Genomic DNA, 21,179 nt, shown 5'->3' with positions numbered 1-21,179 from the left:
ATCACCCCTGCTGTGACCCACCTGGAAGTCCAAGACACTCTCGTTACATCATCATCATCATCATCATCATCAGGTGCTGCGCCCAGTTTGAGCTTTCACTGCCATGGCCCACACACTCCTGTTTCAGGTCAAGTGGATCCATTCATTGGTATTCACTTCCAGTTCTCTGGCTGCTGTCTCCATCATCATTTGTCTTTGTCTTCCTCTTGCTTTCTTCCCTTCAATCTTTCCCATAATTATCATGCATTCTAACTCCTCTTTCCTAATCACACGTCCAATGAAGTCAAGTTGCCTTTTCATGATCTCATACATTATTTCTCTTTTTGTGCTTGCTCTGTTCATGACATCTCGTTAGATATTCATTTTGTGCATGATATTCTTTGCTTCCTCCTCAAAAACCACATCCCTGCTGCTTCAATTCCTTTCCTCATGTTACTAGATATTGTCCAACATTCTGAGCCATATAACATAACTGGATAAACGTAACATTTCAGTACTCTGAGGTGGGTTATCATGCCTAGTTTAGTATTGGTCGGTATACTCTTCATTCTCGTAAAGGTGTCTTTTGCCATCCCTATTCTTCTTTTGATGTCCATGTCGCACCTGCCATCTGATGTCACCCAGCTTCCTAAGTAGCAAAAGTTCTGTCCTTGTTTTATGTCTTCCCCATTTATTCTCAGGCAGTTCAATTCTTTGAGTGATAATGCAGAATGTTTGAAGTTAATAACACATCTCCTTCTACCAATCAACCCTGCTGCAGACCACTTCTACAAAGAAGGGATCCGTATGCTCCATGACCGCTGGACTAAGTGCGTACACGTAGGAAGAGACTATGTTGAAGAATAAATGTGCTAGATTTTCTAAAATTGACTCCTTTTACCTTGGGCCACGAACTTATCTATCACCCTGTGTGTGTGTGTGCGCGCGCGTCTCTCAGTCTATCAGAGTGAGTGCGTATCCATGTCTCCCCGCCCTCGCCCCCGCGCTCTGATTGCCAGCGCATTGTTTACCGTCTCCATGGAAACGCCGTCCCGTCGCTGTCGCATGGCAACGGCTGACCGGAGGGATCGGGGGCGACGCCCGTTGCTCCTGCGGGACCATGTCGTGTTACCCAGTGCGGGGGCTGCCTCTGCTGCCGGGGAACGCTGTCCGCGACCCCACGGTGAGAGCGGGCTGGAGACGGTGGGGGTGAGGGTAGAGAGAGAGAAGGGGTGGAGGAGCGGGGAGGAAGAGTGTGGGGCTGTGGGTTGAGGGCGAGGCCGCGGGGGGAGATTGTGGGGCTGTGGGTTGAGGGCGAGGCCGCGGGGGGAGAGTGTAGGGCTGCGGGTTGAGGGGGAGGCCGGGGAGGGAGAGTGTGGGGCTGCGGGTTGAGGGGGAGGCCGGGGAGGGAGAGTGTGGGGCTGCGGGTTGAGGGTGAGGCCGGGGAGGGAGAGTGTGGGGCTGCGGGTTGAGGGTGGAGGCCGGGAAGGGAGAGTGTGGGGCTGCCGGTTGAGGGTGGAGGCCGGGGAGGGAGAGTGTGGGGCTGCGGGTTGAGGGGGAGGCCGGGGAGGGAGAGTGTGGGGCTGCGGGTTGAGGGGGAGGCCGGGCTGACGGGAAGGGGACAAGGGGGTAAAGGGTTGAGGAGGAAAGAGGAGGATTAAAGTTGAGGAAGGTTGGGTCTGGGAGAGGGGTAGGGAAGAGAAGAAGGAGGAGGTTTAGAGGATGTTTGAGGGGGAGAATGGGGCTAGAGATTAAAGTTGAGCTGGGATGGGTCTGGGAGGGGTGCAGGGGAGGGGGAGCTGAGGTTGAGAGTTGGGGCTGGAGTCAAGCCCAGCATTGACTGGTCGAGAGACCACCCTCATTGGGACATTGGGTCCACCCTCACAACCCTCCCACACCTGATCACCATGAGGCCAGCTTCCTACACCTGCTCTCCCATCGCTACTACAATGGATTCAGAATCAGGTTTAATATCTCTGGCATACAGTATGTTGTGAAATTTGTTGTTTTACAGCAGCAGTACGGTGCAGTACATAGTAACAAAATACATTACAATGGAATATATTTTCAACATGTATAAGTAAAGCAGAAAGAGAAAAACAGGGAGGTAGTGTCCATTCAGAAATCTGATAGAGGTGGGGAAGAAACAGTGAGTGTGTGTCTTCAGGCTACTTGTTCCTTAATGGTAGTAATGAGAAGAGGGCATGTCCTGGGTGATGGGGGTCCTGAGTGGATGACAGGCTGGCAGCATTTTCCCTGGAGTGAAGAGGGTGAGGGGTAACCTTCTAGAGATTCACGAGAGGCAGGAATGACTTACAGCGGACTGAAACACTTCATCATATAGACACTTAGAAAGAGGATGTGCTGGAGCTTTTTAAAAGCATTTAGTTAGATAAGTCTCCGGGACCAGATGAGATATACCCCAGGCTACTGTAGGAAGCGAGGGAGGGGATTGCTGAGCCTCTGGCAATGATCTTTGTATCATCAATGGGGACAAGAAAAGTACTGGAGGATTGGAGGGTTGCAAATGTTGTTCCCTTGTTGAAGAAAGAGAGTAGAGATAGCCCAGGAAATTATAGACCAGTGAGTCTGACTTCAGTGGTGGGCAATTGTTGGAGAAGATCAGTCAGGAGAGGGAAGAGTAAGAGTCCGGTACCAGAGAGTACCCCAGTGGCTGTCCCCATTAACAGTAAGTATTCCTGGTTGAGTACTGCTGGGGGGGAATTGCCTACCTGGGGGAAGAGTCTGGCCCTGTGGCTCAGAAGAGTAGGGAAAGGAAGAGGATGGCAGCAGTGATAGAGGATTCTATAGTTAGGGGGTCAGACAGGTGATTCTGTGGACTTGGGAAGAAAACGCGGATGGTAGTTTGCCTCCCACGTGCCAGGATCCGGGATGTTTCTGATTGCGTCAATGATACCTTGAAGTGGGAAGGAGAACAGCCAGAGGTTGTGGTACATATTGGTACCAACAACATAGGTAGGAAAAGGGAGGAGGTCCTGAAAACAGTCCACAGGGAGTTAGGAAGGAAATGAAGCAGGACCACAAGGGTAGTCATCTCGGGATTACTGCCTGTGCCACTTGACAGTCAGTATAGGAATAGAGTGAGGTGGAGGATAAATGTGTGGCTGAGGGATTGGAGCAGGGGGCAGGGATTCAGATTTCTGGATCATTAGGACCTCTTTTGGGGCAGCTGTGACCTGTACAAAAAAGACGGGTTGCACTTGAATCCGAGGGGGCCAAATATCCTGGCGGGAATGTTTGCTAAGGCTGTTGGGGAGAGTTTAAACTAGAATTGCTGGGGGGTGGGAACCGAACTGAAGTGACAGAGGAAAGGACGGTTGGATAACAGATAGAGAAAGCTTGGAGACAGTGCGAAAGGGAGAATAGGCAGGTGATAGAGAAGGGATGCACTCAGACAGATGATTTGAGATGTGTCTATTTTAATGCAAGGACTATCATGAATAAAGAAGATGAGCTTAGAGCGTGGATCAGAACTTGGAGCTATGATGTTGTGGCCATTACAGAGACTTGGATGGTGCAGGGGCAGGAATGGCTACTTCAAGTGCCAGGCTTTAGATGTTTCAAAACGATAGGGAGGGAGGTAAAAGAGGTGAGAGCGTGTCACGGCTACAAAAAGGAGGAAGTCATGGATGGGTTGTCTACGGAGTCTCTGTGGGTGGAAGTTAGAAACAGGAAGGGGTCAATAACTCGACTGGGTGTTTTTTATAGACCACCTAACAGTAGCAGTCACATTGAGGAGCAGATAGGGAGACAGACTCTGGAAAGGTATAATAATAACAGGGTTGTTGTGGTGGGAGATTTTAATTTCCCAAATATTGATTGGCATCTCCCTAGAGTGAGGGGTTTAGATGGGGTGGAGTTTGTTAGGTGTGTTCAGGAAGGTTTCTTGACACAATATGTAGATAAGCCTACAAGAGGAGAGACTGTACTTGATCTGGTATTGGGAAATGAACCTGGTCAGGTGTCAGGTCTCTCAGTGGGAGAGCATTTTGGAGATAGTGATCACAACTCTATCTCCTTTACCATAGCATTGGAGAGAAATAGGAACAGACAAGTTAGGGAAATGTTTAATAGTGTGTATGGAACTGGAGGAACCAGCGGAGGTATTTAATGAATACTTTGCTTCAATATTCACTACGGAAAAGGATCTTGGTGATTGTAGTGATGACTTACAGCAGACTGAAAAGCTTGAGCATGTAGATATTAAGAAAGAAGATGTGCTGGACCTTTCGGAAGGCATCAAATCGGATAAGTTACAGGGACTGGACAGGATGTACCCCAGGTGACTGTGGGAAGCAAGGGAGGAGATTGCTGAGCCTCTGGCAATGATCTTTGCATCATCAATGAGGACAGGAGAGGTTCCGGAGGATTGGCGGGTTGTAGATGTTGTTCCCTTATTCAAAAAAGGGAGTAGGGATAGCCCAGGAAATTATAGGCCAATGAGTCTTACTTCGGTGGTTGGTAAGTTGATGGAGAAGATCCTGAAAGGCAGGATTTATAAACATCTCGAGAGGCATAATATGATTAGGAATAGTCAGCATGGCTTTGTCAAAGGCTTTTGATAAGTGCCTTACAAGCCTGATTGAATTTTTTGAGGATGTGACTAAACACATTGATGAAGGAAGAGCAGTAGATATAGTGTATATAGATTTCAGCAAGGCATTTGATAAGTTACCCCATGCAAGGCTTATTGAGAAAGTAGGGAGGCATGGGATCCAAGGGGACATTGCTTTGTGGATCCAGAAGTGGCTTGCCCACAGAAGGCAAAGAGTGGTTGTAGACGGGTCATATTCTGCATGGAGGCTGGTGACCAGTGGTGTGCCTCAGGGATCTGTTCTGGGACCCCCTACTCTTTGTGATTTTTATAAATGACCTGGATGAGGAAGTGGAGGGATGGGTTAGTAAATGTGCTGATGACACAAAGGTTGGAGGTGTTGTGGATAGTGTGGAGGGCTGTCAGAGCTTACAACATGACATTGATAGCTTAGAAAAATAGAGAGCTATGCACTAGGGAAATTCTAGGCAGTTTCGAGAGTAGGTTACCTGGTTGGCACAACATTGCGGGCTGAAGGGCCTGTAATATGGTGTAGATTTCTATGGTCGATGTTCTTTGTTCTATGACTCACATCCAGACTGTAGATTTCTCAAGCTGAACTGCAAATCTTTTGAAATGCCCTTTATTGCTTAGCACAGGACATTCAGCCCTAGACCTGACCAACAGAGGGTCAAACTGGCTAGAATACATAAACCTCAGATCTCCTTCCTCTCAACTTGAAACGATTGTATACCCTCTCATTTATGCCCCCTATCCATGCCATCTGTGCCCCTGATAATCTCATTTGCCTCAGGTCACGCCCCACAGCCACCTTTATCTTGGGGAAAACGTCTAGCCAGTTTAACTCTCTCCAAAACTGAATTCCTCCAGCACACACAGCACCCTGGAAAATCTCCTCTGCACACTCTCTGTGTGTGTCCACATCCTCCATGTTAGATGGTGATCACAACTGTGCAGATTGCACCTGGGCGCCCACCACTTTCTGTGCCTTGGACACAAAACTACAAACTTCACAACATAGTGCAATGAGAACAGGACTGATTCTGACTGTAATCTCTGCCCCTAATTATAAAGCCCACAAACACGAGGTCACTCTCAATCTGTCCTCCAATCTCTCAGTCTGTCTCCCCTCACTCCCCTGTCCTCCCTCACTCCCTTGGTCCTCCGTCCTCCCCTCACTCTCCCGTTTTCCCCCTCACTCTCCCATTCCCCCCCTCACTCTCCCGGTCTGTCCCCCCTCACACCCTCAGTCCCCCGTCCCCCCTCGGTCCTCCATTCCCCCCTCACTCCCCCATCCCCCCCTCGGTCCTCCGTCCCCCCTCACTCCCTCGGTCTGTCCAACATCACCCCCTTGGTCCTCCGTCCCCCCTCACTCCCTCGGTCTGTTCCCCCCACTCCCTCGGTCTGTCCAAACTCACACCCTCAGTCCTCCCTCCCCCCTCACACCCTCAGTCCTCCATCCCCCCTCACACCCTCAGTCCACCACCCCCTTTCCCGTTTTCCCCCTCACACTCCCGTCCTCCGTCTGCCCTCACTCCTCCGTCTGCCCTCACTCCCTCGTTCCGTCCCCCCTCACACCCTCAGTCCACTGCCTCCCCTCATTCTCCCAGTCTGTCCCCCCTCCCTCCCTCATTCCGTCCGCCCTCACTCTCCATTTGTGATCCTTGGTGAAGACCGCTGTGTTCTTGTCAGATTCCTCCATCAGCCCTTCCCGGGAAGACCGTAGGAAGTAGCTCCAGGCACGTTGTACCCTGTTCAGCCACTGGGATGAAGATCAGGCCATCTCTCCTCTCCCACCTCCCCCTCCGTAAGAACAACAGCCCGGGTCATGTGGAATTGCATACGCATCACGGAGTATGGGGAGAAGCGGACAGCAGTGTGCAGGCGAATGGAGGTATGGGGAGGGATTGTGACGTGTGGGGTGAGGGGATTGAGGTCCTGTCACCCTGGGACTGTCTCACCCCCTCTCTTGTCACAGCAATGGAAATTCCACCGGTCACAGACTTTCACCTACCGCAACGGGATCGCTCTGCCGCTTGTGCCCAAAGTGGGAATCGGCGGGAAGCCCATCCCTGTGAATAAGCTGTCCCAGTTGGATGAGGATGAACTGGCAAACAAGAAGCCCACCCTGACCTACGGACAGAGCCGGACAGCCCCTCTGTCCGACTTCATCCCCGTGCACGTGGCCTTCGACAAGCAGGTGAGCCGCAGCTGCCTCCCTCTGAACTCCACTCCACCTACACCCCCTTCATTCCCCAAACTCTCCCTCCTGTACAGCCCATCCTCTAGCCCCATACGGTGCCCCTTCTCCCCTTCCCACCTCATCGACCCCAAACTCTCCCTCCTCTACAGCCCGTCCTCTAGCCCCATACGGTACCCCTCTCCCCCCCCACCTCATTAAGCCCAAACTCCCCCTCCCCCCTCCACTGCCCGCCTAGTCACAGACTGCTCAGCTCCCCCGCCACATCATAGCTAAGTGTAGAGGGAGAGACACAGCAGCAAAATGAACAGTTCAGTCAGTTTTACGAAGAACATATGCAAAAAAAGGCAAAAATAATGAATGTCAGGCCAACAGGGGCCGCTAACTAAAACTTTTAACGTAAAGTCTAAAGCTGTCACTGCAGCTCAGAAGTACTAAGTCAATACCAAATAATAACATTCCTTTGTGGTGTCAAACTGAATTGTAAGCTTCTTTCCTGGAACGCGGACTGAGGTAAGCAGGGAGTGTAGTCCTTCTGTGCTTCGGTGAAGGGTCAACAAGGCTGAAATTGGAGGAAGGGAGTTAAATACTGTCACGTGATCGGCAACAATGAATATATCGAGTCAGGATTTATAAACAGGCAAACATTTATTTACCACTGATAAACAATGAAAAAAAACAAAAACCCTAACCGGAAGTAAATGGCTATGCAGCCATTCAGTAAACCGCTACTTCGTACTACTTCTTAAAGCGATAAATGCGAAACCAGTTCTTAAAGCGATAAATTCAAACGCAGTTCTTCGAATGGTAAATTTTCAAGTCCAAGAGATTTATATAGTCAATTAGGAGAGACTTTCATGAAGTAACAAATTACTCGAAGACACGATGTCACTGCCACTCCCAGTCAGATCCTGCCTTGCCCACAGGATTCACGACGACGGAAATAAAACGGTTTTAAAAGGCACTGACCTTCCTCCTCCGTAGAATAGATCCTGCACAGCCTTTTCTGCTTCCTTTTTAGTAGAGGCTATCTCATGCAGATCACTTTCTTGAACGAATTCAATAATGGTCGATCCTTTCCAAACCCGTCGAACGTCTCCTTCAGGGTCCCGTCTTCACTCTCCAATGTTACTGAAAGATACATTAACAAACCTGGCAGCGAATGGTCAAACTGCCAGCTCAGACTTCTGTACCTTGCATTAGAAAATAAAACTCCGCTTAAAATCAAAACTGCATCATAATGCAAATAAGCAGTGGAGAGGAGTATCGCATTGACGTTCTAACTGGAAAACTAAACTGCGTCACCAGGGGTCTTCCCTTTTATACCCATGGTGAACATGTCATCACGTGACCTCACATCGGCAGGAAAATTACATCAGGTGACCTCCAAAAGACCATTACATCATTCTCACAAGAAAGTCACAAGATCTCCTTGAGGTATGTAACACCTCCCTCCAAAAAAAAATTTTGGTCTCTTAAGGAACAAAATTTTAACAATTAACAATTTACAAAAACAGGTATAAAATTTACAACATACACAATATACACAGTATTATCTTTCAGCACTTTACAAACTAATATGCAGTAGGAGTGTTACAAATGTTAAAATACCACTTCATAAAAAAAATTTCATTGTACATTTAACATCTAGAAAGACAATCAGCAATCACATTATCTTTACCTTTAATATGAGTGATCAAAATATTCTACTCCTGCAACATTAAACTCCAATTTAGTAATCTTCTATTTTTGTTTTTCATCTTACTCCAAAACACTGACGGATTATGATCAGTGTAAACTATGAGTGGTTTCTGAGTAGTACCAACATACACTTCAAAATGTTGTAAAGCCAAAACAAGAGATAATAATTCCTTTTCTATTGTTGAATAATTTCTTTGATGGGCATTAAATTTCTTAGAAAAGTAAGCTAACGGACGATCAACTTCATCACCCTCATCTCTTTGAAGTAACACTTCTCCTGCAGCTTCATCACTAGCATCTACAGCTAATGAAAATGGTTTTTCAAAGTCAGGAGATTTGAGCACAGGTTGACTACATACAATAGTTTTCAATTTATCAAAGGCCTCGACAAAGCTTTGTCCAAACAAACTCTTCATTTTTCTTCAAGAGGTTAGTTAATGGAAGACCAATGTTCGCAAAATCCTTACAAAATTTTTCATAGAACCTTTCTTTTTTTTCATAGAAAATAGATGCAGGAGTAGGCCATTCGGCCCTTTGAGCCTGCATTCAGTATGATCATGACTGATCATCCAACTCAGAACCCTGTACCAGCCTTCCCTCCATACCTCCTGATCCCTTTAGCCACAAGGGCCATATCTAACTCCCTCTTAAATATAGCCAATGAACTGGCCTCAACTGTTTCCTGTGGCAGAGAATTCCACAGATTCACCACTCTCTGTGTGAAGAAGTTTTTCCTCATCTCGGTCCTAAAAGGCTTCCCCTTTATCCTCAAACTGTGACCCCTAATTCTGGACATCCCCAACATCGGGAACAATCTTCCTGCATCTAGCCTGTCCAATCCCTTTAGGATTTTATACGGTTCAATAAGATCCCCCCCAATCTTCTAAATTCCAATGAGTATAAGCCTAGTTCATCCAGTCTTTCATCATATGAAAGTCCTGCCATCCCAGGAATCAATCTGGTGAACCTTCTTTGTACTCCCTCTATGGCAAGGATGTCTTTCCTCAGATTAGGGGACCAAAACTGCACACAATACTCCAGGTGTGGTCTCACCAAGGCCTTGTACAACTGCAGTAGTACCTCCCTGCTCCTGTACTCGACTCCTCTTGCAATAAATGCCAGCATACCATTCGCCTTTTTCACAGCCTGCTGTACCTGCATGCCCACTTTCAATGACTGGTGTATAATGACACCCAGGTCTCGTTGCACCTCCACCTTTCAGATAATACTCTTTTTTCCTGTTTTTGCCACCAAAGTGGATGACCTCACATTTATCCACATTAAATTGCATCTGCCATGAATTTGCCCACTCACCTAACCTATCCAAGTCACCCTGCATCCTCTTAGCATCCTCCTCACAGCTAATACTGCCGCCCAGCTTCGTGTCATCTGCAAACTTGGAGATGCTGCATTTAATTCCCTCATCCAAGTCATTAATATATATTGTAAACAACTGGGGTCCCAGCACTGAGCCTTACAATACCCTACTAGTCATTGCCTGCCATTCTGAAAAGGTCCCATTTATTCCCACTCTTTGCTTCCTGTCTGCCAACCAATTCCCTATCCACATCAATACCTTACCCCCAATACCGTGTGCTTTAAGTTTGCACACTAATCTCCTGTGTGGGACCTCGTCAAAAGCCTTTTGAAAATCCAGATATACCACATCCACTGGTTCTCCCCTATCCACTCTACTAGTTACATCATCCTACCATACCCAAGAATCTTCTGAGAGTTTTTCTACCAGTTGGAGTGGGTACTTCTAAAATTGCCTGAACTTTTGCCTGAACAGGTGCTAATTTTCCCTGACCCACAATATAAACAAGGTAGGTCACTGTGGCATTGCCAAATTCACTTTTAGCTAAGTTAATAGTTAAATTAGCTTTTGAAAGTCTTTCAAATAGTTTCTCCACCGCAGTAATATGTGCTTTCCAAGTATTATTTCCTGTAACTAAATCATCAATATAGGCATCTGTATCTTTTAACCCATGAATCACCTTATTAATCATCCTTTGGAAAGTACCTGGTACATTCTTCATCCCAAATGGAAGAACATTATATTCATATAACCCGGATGGGGTTACAAATGTAGAAATCTCTCTATCTCTATCTGTGAATGGAACACACCAATAACCTTTTATCAAATCAATGTTGGTAAGGAACTTGGCTTGTCCAACTTTATCCACATAGTCATCTACCCTAGGGATTGGATATGCATCAGTTTTGGTCACAGCATTCACCTTTCTGTAATCTGTACAAAACCTAATACTATTGTCTGGCTTAGGTACCATAACACATAGTGAACTCCAATTCGAATTTGAAGGTCTAATAATATTATTCTCTAACATATACTTAATTTCTTGTTCAGCAAGTTCACATTTTTCCCTATTCATTCGATATGGATGTTGTTTTATAGGCTTTGTATCTCCCACATCTACATCATGCGTAGCTACGGTGGTTCTTCTAGGAATGTCTGGAAATAAATCCCTATATTTAAAAGTTAATTGTTTCATCTGCTCTGGCTGTAAAGGAGCTAATTTTTCATCAATATTTTCCAGAATTTTTGAGTTCGGTAATCTAGCTGAAATAACATTGGGTTTAAAATGAGTTTCAGATGAATCATCCATTAAGTTTTCAGTGGGATCAAATTCATTATTATTGACCACAACAGTCATAGTAGCATTTTGTTTCTCATAATACAGTCTTATCATATTTATATGACACAGCTGTGTTGGCTTTCTTCAATCTGGAGTTTTTATCATGTAATCCACATCATTTACTTTGGATTTAATCTCATAAGGACCATGAAATTTAGCTTGTAATGGGTTTGTTTGCACTGGGAAAAGAACCAACACTTTATCTCCAGGCTTAAATGACGTTATTCTAGCTTCCTTATCATTCCAAGTCCTCATCTTTTCTTGAGCTGATTTTAAATTTTCTTTGGCCAAGCTACAAGCTTTATGTGATCTTTCTTTAAATTTTAAAACATAATCCAGCAAATTAGTGTTTACTTCTTTATTAATCCACTGTTCTTTCAACAAGGCCAAAGGTCCTCGAACTCTATGCCCAAACACAAGTTCAAAAGGACTAAAACCTAATGATTCCTGCACTGCCTCTTGTACTGCAAAAAGTGGTAAATGTACACCTTCATCCCAATCCTTTTCATTTTCCACACAATACATCCTAAGCACATTTTTAAGGGTAGAATGAAATCTCTCCAAGGCTCCTTGTGATTCTGGATGATATGCAGATGAGGTAATCTGTTTTTCTCCCAGTTTATAAACTATCTGCTGAAACAATCCAGACATAAAATTACTACCTTGATCCGATTGTATTTCCTTAGGCAACCCAAAATAAGTAAAGAATTTTGTAAGAGCCTTTGTCACAGTTTTGACTGTTATATTCCTAAGAGGTATTGCCTCTGGAAACTTAGATGCTGTGCACATAATAGTTAACAAATATTGATGTCCAGTTTTAGTTTTTGGCAAAGGACCTACTCAGTCTACAATGATTTTTGAGAACGGCTCACCAAATGCTGGAATTGGTTGCAGTGGGGCCACTGGAGTAACCTGATTAGGTTTACGCACAATTTGACACGTATGACACATTCTATAAAATGTCGCTGCATCTTTTCTTAAACTAGGCCAGTAAAAATGTTTAGAAACCTTGTTGTGCCTTTCCTCTAATTACACTTTGTAACATCACTGGCCATTTCTCTTTCGGCCACTCTTAATTCAGAGCAACGGTTTCAAAATGCTGGAAGTATTTATCCACTTCTGTCTCATTAAATGGAGGAGCCAAAACAACCTCACAACTTGCTACAAACTGTTTCCTAGAACCAGAATATCGATTTTCCATCTTTAATTTCTCCATCTCTAGCTCAAATTTCCTCGGGTTTTCAGCTTCTCTTTCTTGAAATTCTCCTATTTTAATTGCCTCTCTTTCAGCTATCTCCGCTTTAAATTTCTCAAATTTTATCTGTTCAAGATGCAACTGCATTTCCAGTGTACTCATTGGAAACCTCCCTAACACCTCCTCATCAAACTCCCCCAAACTTACATAATGCTCAGCGATTTTTCTCTGAATTATGGGCTTAGTTGTACCCTTCATAATACCTTTAAGATTCAACCTTTTAGCAATCTCCAACACCTCAGGTTTTCTCGCATTCACTAAAACCTCCAGGTTTGGCGTTTCCATAAACTCGTCAACATCCATTGCTGCCGAATACCACTCACACCCCAATCAAACAAAAGAATCAGGTATATTCCCTTTTCCGAATCAGGTTTGATAATTAAACAAACACTTAAACTCAAAATCGGAACATCCCGGACGAGCCCCCTATTAATGTCACGTGATCAGCAACAATGAATATATCGAGTCAGGATTTATAAACAAACAAACAGTTATTAACCACTGATAAACAATGAAAAAAAACAAAAAGCCTAACTGGAAGTAAATGGCTATGCAGCCATTCAGTAAACCGCTACTTCATACTAGTTCTTAAAGCGATAAATGCAAAACCAGTTCTTAAAGTGATAAATTCAAACACAGTTTTTCGAATGGTAAATTTTAAAGTCCAAGAGATTTATATAGTCAATTAGGAGAGACTTTCATGAAGTAACGAATTCCTCAAAGACACAAAGTCACTGCCACTCCCAGTTGGATCCTGCCTTGTCCACAGGATTCACGGTGATGGAAGTAGAACAGTTTTAAAAGGCACTGACCTTCCTCCTCCGTAGAATAGATCCTGCACAGCCTTTTCTGCTTCCTTTTTAGCAGAGGCTATCTCATGCAGATCACTTTCTTGAACGAATTCAATAATGGTCGATCCTTTCCAAACCTGTCGAACGTCTCCTTCAGGGTCCCATCTTCACTCTCCAATGTTACTGAAAAGATACATTAACAAACCTGGCAGCGATTGGTCAAACTGCCAGCCCAGACTTCTGTACCTTACGTTAGAACGTAAAACTCCATTTAAAATCAAAACTGCGTCATAATGCAAATAAACAGCGGAGAGGAGTATCACATTGATGTTCTAACTGGAAAACTAAACTGCGTCACCAGGGGTCTTCCCTTTTATACCCGTGGTGAACATGTCATCACGTGACCTCACATCAGCAGGAAAATTACATCAGGTGACCTCCAAAAGACCATTCCATCATTCTCACAAGAAAGTCACAAGATCTGCTTGAAGTATGTAACAATACAACCACTAATTGGCTGGAATATTCAGTCACGAGCATGAGTGCTGATCCTGTTCAGCTGCTGCCTGCGCAGGCACAGTCTCTCTCACTCACTCCAACCCCACCAGCACACTGCCCCCCCTCCCCTCTCCTCCGCCAGTGACCATGGTGCCTTCCTTGCAGGTGCTCAGCTTTGATGGCTATTTCAAGGAGACGGTGCGTGAGTCAGCAGACGAGCATTTCCGGGTGCGGCGGATCGTTTTGTACTACTACCTGGAGGATGACAGCATCGCCATCTACGAGCCGCGGGTGGATAACTCGGGGCTGCCTCAGGGCAAACTCATCAGCCGGCAGCGGCTGCCCAAAGATGACCAGGGCCGCACTTGGCATTGGAAGGACCTCAATGTGGCCATGGACTTGGTGGCCTATGGTCGGCGTTATCGTCTCACTGGATGCGACAAGTTCACCTGTGTAGGTGCCACCTTGTCCTCGGGTCACGGGGAAACACTGAGTGTATCCCCCCCACCTTTAATGAGGAGGTTCTCAACTATGATCCCAGGAATGAAAGGGTTAACATATGACGTGCATTTGACGTCTCCTGGCTGGTACTCACTAGAGTTTAGAACAATGAGGGGGAATTTCATTGAAACCAACCAAATATTGGAAAGCCTCGACTAAGAGGATGTGGAGAGGATGTTTCCTACTGTGGGGGGAGTCTAGGACCAGAGGACACAGCCTCAGAATAGAGGGACATCCCTTTAGAACAAAGGGGAGCAGGAATTTCTTTAGCTTCTTGACCCCTAGGTGAGAGAGGGAGGGAGAAGGAGATATCAGCCAGGGTTCCTGCTCCCCATCACTGAACGATGAATTCTAGGTGGGAGGGAGAGGGTGAGAGGGAGGGAGAGGGAGATATCAGCCTGGGTTCTTGCTCTCTATCACTGAACAATAAACTCTAGGTGGGAGAGGGAGAGAGGGGGAGGTATGAGCCAGGGTTCCTGCTCCCCATCACTGAACAATAACCCCTAGGTGGGCGGGAGAGGGAGGGAGAGGGAGATATCAGCCAGGGTTCTTGCTGTCCATCACTGAACAGTGACCTTTGGCTATTGAAGGCCTGGGATGGCAACAGGCTTTGGCCTGAGCCCTGATGTGGAGAAGGATGTCTTTCATTCAGTGCGTTTTCTCCACGGTTCCAGCACTGACTTTTGGAGTGTCCCTGTCTCTCCAGGATTTCATGGTCAGCCATGGCATGGTCCCCAATTGTTCAGAGATGATCCCGACGGACTCCTACACAGAGAATCGTAAACCCCCACCTCGGCAGTTCGTCACCCCATCTGACTTTGACAAGCTAAAGCAATTCCTGACCTACGATCGCAAGGTTAGTATCGAGGCGCCAACCAGACAATGGCACTCTGTAAATGAAATCCACAGTGTAAATGCAGACCAGACAATGACCACTGTACAAATGAGGTCCGGCCAATGACTGCACTATAAATACAGTCCAGATGGTGACTGCTCTGTAAATGTGATCCACACAGTGACCGCTCTGTGATTGAGACCACAGTGACCGCTCTGTAATTACAACCAGATAGTGACCGCTCTGTGAATGCAGAACAGACAGTGACCACTCTGTGATTGAGACCAGACAGTGACCCTCTGTGATTACAATCAGATAGTGACCATTCTGTGAATGTAGAACAGACAGTGACCGCTCTGTGATCAAAACCAGATAGTGTGACTGCTCTGTGAATGCAGAACAGACAATGACCACTCTACAAATGAGGTCTGGCCAATGACTGCACTACAAATACGGTCCAGATGGTGACCGCTCTGTAAATGTGATCCACACAGTGACCGCTCTGTGATTGAGACCAGTCAGTGACCCTCTGTGATTACAATCAGATAGTGACCGTTCTGTGAATGCAGAACAGTGAGCATTCTGTAACTGACACCAGAAGCTGACCACTGTGTAATGTGACCATTTGCTGACTACTCTGTAACTGAGATCAGACACTGACCATTCTGTAGCTGGCACCAGACAGTTACTGCTCTGTAAATGTAGGCGAGACGGTGACCACTCTGTCAATGCAGACCAGATTGTGACTGATCTATAAATGCAACCAGACGATAACTGCTCTGCAAATTGTGACCAGTGGTGCTCTGTAATTGAGACCACAATCCTGCACAAGGACTCCGAAGTCCCTTTGCGCTTCCGTTTTTGTATTTTCTGTCCATTTAGAAAATAGTCAACCCTTTCATCTCTTCTACCAAAGTGCATGACCATAAACTTCCTGACACTATATTCCATCTGCCACTTCTTTACCTGCTCTCCTAATCTGTTTAAGTCCTTTTGTAGCCTTTCTACTCCGTCAAAACTACCTGCCCCTTCCACCTATCTTGGTATTATCTGCAAACTTTGCAACAAAGCCATCAACTCCATCATCCAACATATAACATAAAACATAAAAAACATAAAAACTGACATATAACATAAAAAGAATCGGTCCAAACACAGACCTCTGTGGAACACCACTGTCACTGGCAGCCAGCGAGAAAAGGCTCCCTCTATTTCCACTTGCTGCCTCCTGCCAATCAGCCACTGCTTTATCCTTGCTGGAACCTTTCTTGTAACTCCATGGTCGTCTTCCTTGTTAAGCAGCCTCATGTGTGGCACACTGTCAAAGTCCTTCTGAAAATCCAAGTGCACAACATCAACCAATTCTCCTTTATCTATCCTGCGAGTTGTATCTTCAAAGATTTCCAACAGATTCGTCAGGCAAGAGGAAACCATGCTGACTATGACCTAGTTAATCATGTGCCTCTAAGTACCCTGAGACCTCATCCTTAATAATCAACTCCAGCATCTTCCCAACCACTGAGGTCAGACTAACTGCTCTATAGTTTCCTTTCCTCTGCCTTTCCTTTCTTGAAGAGTGGAGCTATATTTGCATTTTTCCAGTCTTCCAGAACCATTCTAGAATTTAGTGATTCTTGAAAGATCATTACTAATGCCTGGACAATCTCCTCAGCGATCTCTTTTAGAACCCGGGGGTGTACATCATCTAGTCCAGGTGACTTATCTACCTCCAGTCTTTTCAGTTTCCCAAGAACCTTCTCTCTAGTAATGGTACATCATATGCTTCATGACCTCTGACACCTGGAACTTCTGCTATACTGCTAGTGTTTTCTACAGTAAAGACTGATGCAAAATATTTATTCATTTCATCGACCATTTGCTTGTCCCCCATTAACACCTCTCCAGCATCATTTTCCAGTGGTCTGATATCCACTCCCACCTCACTTTATACTTTATGTATCTGAGGAAACTTTTGGTATCCTCTTTGATATTGTTGGCTAGCTTACTTTTGTATTCCATCTTTACCTTTACCACTTTTTAGTTGCCTTCTGTTGGTTTTTAAAAGCTTTCCAATCTTCTAACTTCCCACTAATTTTTGCTCTAGTATATGCCCTCTCGTTGGCTCTCATTGTGGCTTTGATCTCTTATTGGCCGCAGTCATGATATCTTTTCTTTTGAATACTCCTCCTCTATGGGTTCATGTATCCTGTGCCTTGCGAATTGGTTCCAGAAATTTCACCCATTGTTGCTCTGCATATAGGCAAAAGGCAGGTAATTTTTGACCAGTGAGTCCCAGAAGATTCTGCAGAGAGATATAGATAGGTCACGTGAGTGGGCAAGGGTTTGGTAGATGGAGTACAATGTTGGTAAATTTGAGGTTATCCACTTTGGAAGGAAAAATGGAAGATCAGATGATTATTTAAATGGTAAAAGATTGCAGCATGCTGTTGTGCAGAGGGACTTGAGAATGCTTGTGCACGAATCACAAAAGGTTGGTTTGCAGATGCAGCAGGCTATCAAGAAGGCCAATGGAATGTTGGCCTTCATTGCTCGAGGGTTTGAATTTAAGAGCAGGGAGGTTATGCTACTACTGTACAGAGCACTGGTGAGGCCACACCTGGAGTACTGCATGCAGTTCTGGTGTTACTTGAGGAAGGATATACTGGCTTTGGAGGCAGTGCAGAGGAGGTTCACCAGGTTGATCCAAGAGATGAGGGGATTAATCTATGAGGAGAAATTAAGTTGCTTGGGACTGTATTCACTGGAATTCAGAAGAATGAGAGGAGATCTTATAGAAATATAAAATTATGAAAGGGATAGATAAGATAGAGATGGGAATGTTGTTTCCATTGGTAGGTAAGACTAGATTTGGGGGAGTAAATTTAAGACAGATGAGGAGAAAATGCTTTTCCAAAAGAGTGGTGTTTTGGAGTTCTCTGCCCAATCCAGCAGAGGAGGCTACCTCAATAAATATATTAAGACAAGGTTGGCTAGGTTTTTGCATAGTAGGGGAATTGAGGGTTATGGGGAAAGGGCAGGGAGGATTACTCCTGCTCCTATTTCTGACGTTCTTATGTCATCTCTGCTAGTGATATTTCCAGTCAATCTGGTCATCTCTCTCATGCCTCTGTAATTCCCTTTACTCCACTGCAATACTGATACATCTGGCTTTAGCTTCTCCTTCTCAAATTTCAGGGTGCCCCACATGGTTCTTTGCACAACACCAAATCCAGAATGGTTGATCTTCTAGTGAGCTCAACTACAAACTGCTCTAAAATGCCATCTCGTAGGCACCCTAGAAATCCCCCTTCCTGGAATCCAGCACCAACCTGATTTTCTGAATCTACCTTCAGATTGAAATCCTCCATATCTAGGGTAATATTGCCCTTTTGGTAGGCATTTTCTTCTTTCTTTATTAATCTTTTTATTGATTTAAAAGGAACATAAATACAAACAAGAGGAGAATTATCTCAAATATATTTTTAGGCATCCGTTAGTCTCGTGAGACCATAGATTTGCGCCTTGGAAGGTTTCCAGGGCGCAGGCCTGGGCAAGGTTGTATGGAAGACCGGCAGTTGCCCATGCTGCAAGTCTCCCCTCTCCACGCCAGCGATGTTGTCCAAGGGAAGGGCACTAGGGCTGATACAGCTTGGCACCGGTGCCGTCGCAGAGCAATGTGTGGTTAAGTGCCTTGCTCAAGGACACAGCACGCTGCCTCAGCTCAGGCTCGAACTAGTGACCTTCAGATCACTAGACTGATGCCTTAACCACTTGACCACTTGGCCATCTCTAATATATATATCAATAACAATACAAACCGAGATTAAGATAGATATTATCAAATTCATACATAGTGTTAAACTAGTATATAATATATAATATAAAAAAAGAAAACAGCAATTCTGCTCTTACCAGTTCATGAAGAAGAAAGAAAAAACTTTGAATTTTAAATGAAGAAAAAAAAACCACTACACTACACAAAAAAAAGAAACAAAAAAAAGGGGACTGGGCAGTCCATTTTGAGGATGCAACGAAAAAAAAAGACTTTCTAATCAAATCTAAAACTTCAAAAAAAAATTGAAAGAGTAATAAATCAAGTTAAATGAAAATATTGAATAAAGGGTCACCAGATTTGCTCAAATTTAAAGGATGTATCAAATGTTCGACTTCTTATTTTCTCTAAACTTAAACAGGACATAATGGAGGAGAGCCAATAAAAGACCATAGGTGGATTAGAATCCTTCCACTTCAATAAAATGGCTCTCCTAGCCAATAAAGTCGAAAAGGCTATCATATGTTGAGCGGAAACAGGAATGTTTCCTGCTTCTGATGGGATAATCCCAAAAATTGCTGTAATCAAATTAGGTTGTAGATCCAGATCCAAGAAGTTTGATAGCGTTGTAAAAACATCTCTCCAAAAGTTATCTAGCTTTATACAGACCAATACATATGAGTTAAAGTGGCCAGCTCAGTATTACATCTGTCACAAATAGGATTGATATTGGAGAAAATACGTGCTAGTTTATCCTTTGACATATGGGCCCGATGCACTACCTTGAACTGTATCAAGGAATGACGGGCACAAATAGATGAGTTGTTAACCAAATGAAAAATTTTACTCCATTGATTATCTGAAAATGACTCTTGAAATTCCAATTCCCAAGCACGTTTAATTTTATCATTAGATATCATTAGTGAGTTCAACAACTGTTTATAGATTATAGCTATCAACCCTTTTTGAAATGGTTTAAACTGAAAGGGAGCATCTGTCATATTAGGTGGATAAGCAGAAGGGTAATTTGGCAACAAACCACGTAAAAAATTCCTGATTTGTAAATATCTAAAAAAAATGTACATTAGATAAATCATATTTATCCACTAACTGAGAAAAAGACATTAAACAGTCCCCTAAAAACAAATCTGAAAAAGTTGTTATTCCCTTAGTTTTCCAAATTAAAAAAGCCTTATCCAAAATTGATGGTTTAAAAAAATAATTGAGATGGATATTACTAGAAAGAATAAAATCATTTAACTCAAAAAATCTACAAAACTGAAACCAAATTCTTAATATATGTTTAATAATGGGATTAAAATCTTGTCTACTAATCCTAGAAAACAAAAAGGGAAGAGGAACTCCCAGTAAAGAAGCCAAAGAGAATCTTTTCACCGAGTTTTCCTCCAAATCCAACCATGAAGGACATTCATGTATATCTGAATAGTGAATCCAAAAAGTAATATATCGAATATTAATTGCCCAATAGTACATTCTAAAATTTGGCAAAGCCATACCACCATCCTTTTTAAATTTCTGCAATAAGGGTTTACGCAATCTAGGATTTTTATTGTTCCACATATAAGATAAGATTATAGAATCTATTCTGTCAAAGAACTTTTTAGGTACAAAGGAAGGAACTGCCAGAAATATAAGAATTTCGGTAAAACTATCATCTTACTAGCATTAATCCGACTGATTAATGATAATGTCATAGGTGACCATTTAGAAAGCATTTGTTTGGTGTAGTCAATTAATGCAAAAAAATTATATTTATAGAGATGCTTAAAATTTTTAGTAAGGCAGGCATTTTCTATCTCCGATTGTAATTTGTAGGCCACATCGTTACTACTGTTCGAGGGTCTGTAGACAACTTCCATCAGGATCTTTTTACCCTTGCAGTTCCTTAGCTCTATCCACAATGATTCAACACCTTCCAACCCTATGTCACCTCTTTCTAATGATTTGATTTCAATTTTTTACGAACAGAGCAATACCGCCCCCTCTGCCATCCTGCCTGTCCTTTCGATACAATGTGTATCTTTAGCTATTAAGCCCCCAGCTATAATCTTCTTTTCAGCCACAATTCCGTGACGCCTATGTCATTTACAATTTTCCAGTCTTCCAGGCTGCCCACAACACATTGTTGGACTGTGTTGGTGTTTAACATAAACAACACATTTCACTGTACTTTTTGATTTACACGTGACAAATAAAGCTAATCTTCTGTAGCCCCCCTGGCCAGCCTCAGGGTTGCTCGGCTCGCTGTTGTCTAGGGAAACAGCCCTCGGCCCCGCCAACCTGGGTAATTAGTTTGTGTGGATGCTGTGTGATGTACCCCACCCCGCCCAAATAACAGACAATACACCAGATACGATTAAATGATTTACAGTTTATAGATATTACCGGAACTA

General features: G+C 44.1%; 1 protein-coding gene across 2 annotated transcripts in view; it reads left to right on the top strand.

Moving 5' to 3' along the window:
* Positions 1-1,049: 1,049 nt before the first annotated feature.
* efhc1 (EF-hand domain (C-terminal) containing 1) overlaps positions 1,050-21,179 on the top strand; it is a 97,704-nt gene continuing 77,574 nt past the window's right edge. Inside the window, exons 1-4 of one of the 2 annotated variants that reach the window (XM_063055372.1) lie at positions 1,056-1,162; positions 6,534-6,755; positions 13,823-14,110; positions 14,865-15,014. In XM_063055372.1, coding sequence (XP_062911442.1) covers positions 1,100-1,162; positions 6,534-6,755; positions 13,823-14,110; positions 14,865-15,014 — 723 coding nt within the window. In that variant the 5' untranslated portion in view covers positions 1,056-1,099. Of the gene's footprint in view, positions 1,163-6,533; positions 6,756-13,822; positions 14,111-14,864; positions 15,015-21,179 lie in introns of both variants that reach the window. The other variant, XM_063055373.1, reaches the window with a different exon arrangement.

This window comes from Mobula hypostoma, chromosome 8, assembly GCF_963921235.1.
Source record: "Mobula hypostoma chromosome 8, sMobHyp1.1, whole genome shotgun sequence".
NCBI classification, from domain to species: domain Eukaryota; kingdom Metazoa; phylum Chordata; class Chondrichthyes; order Myliobatiformes; family Myliobatidae; genus Mobula; species Mobula hypostoma.
This window is presented reverse-complemented; position numbering and strand designations above follow the sequence as displayed.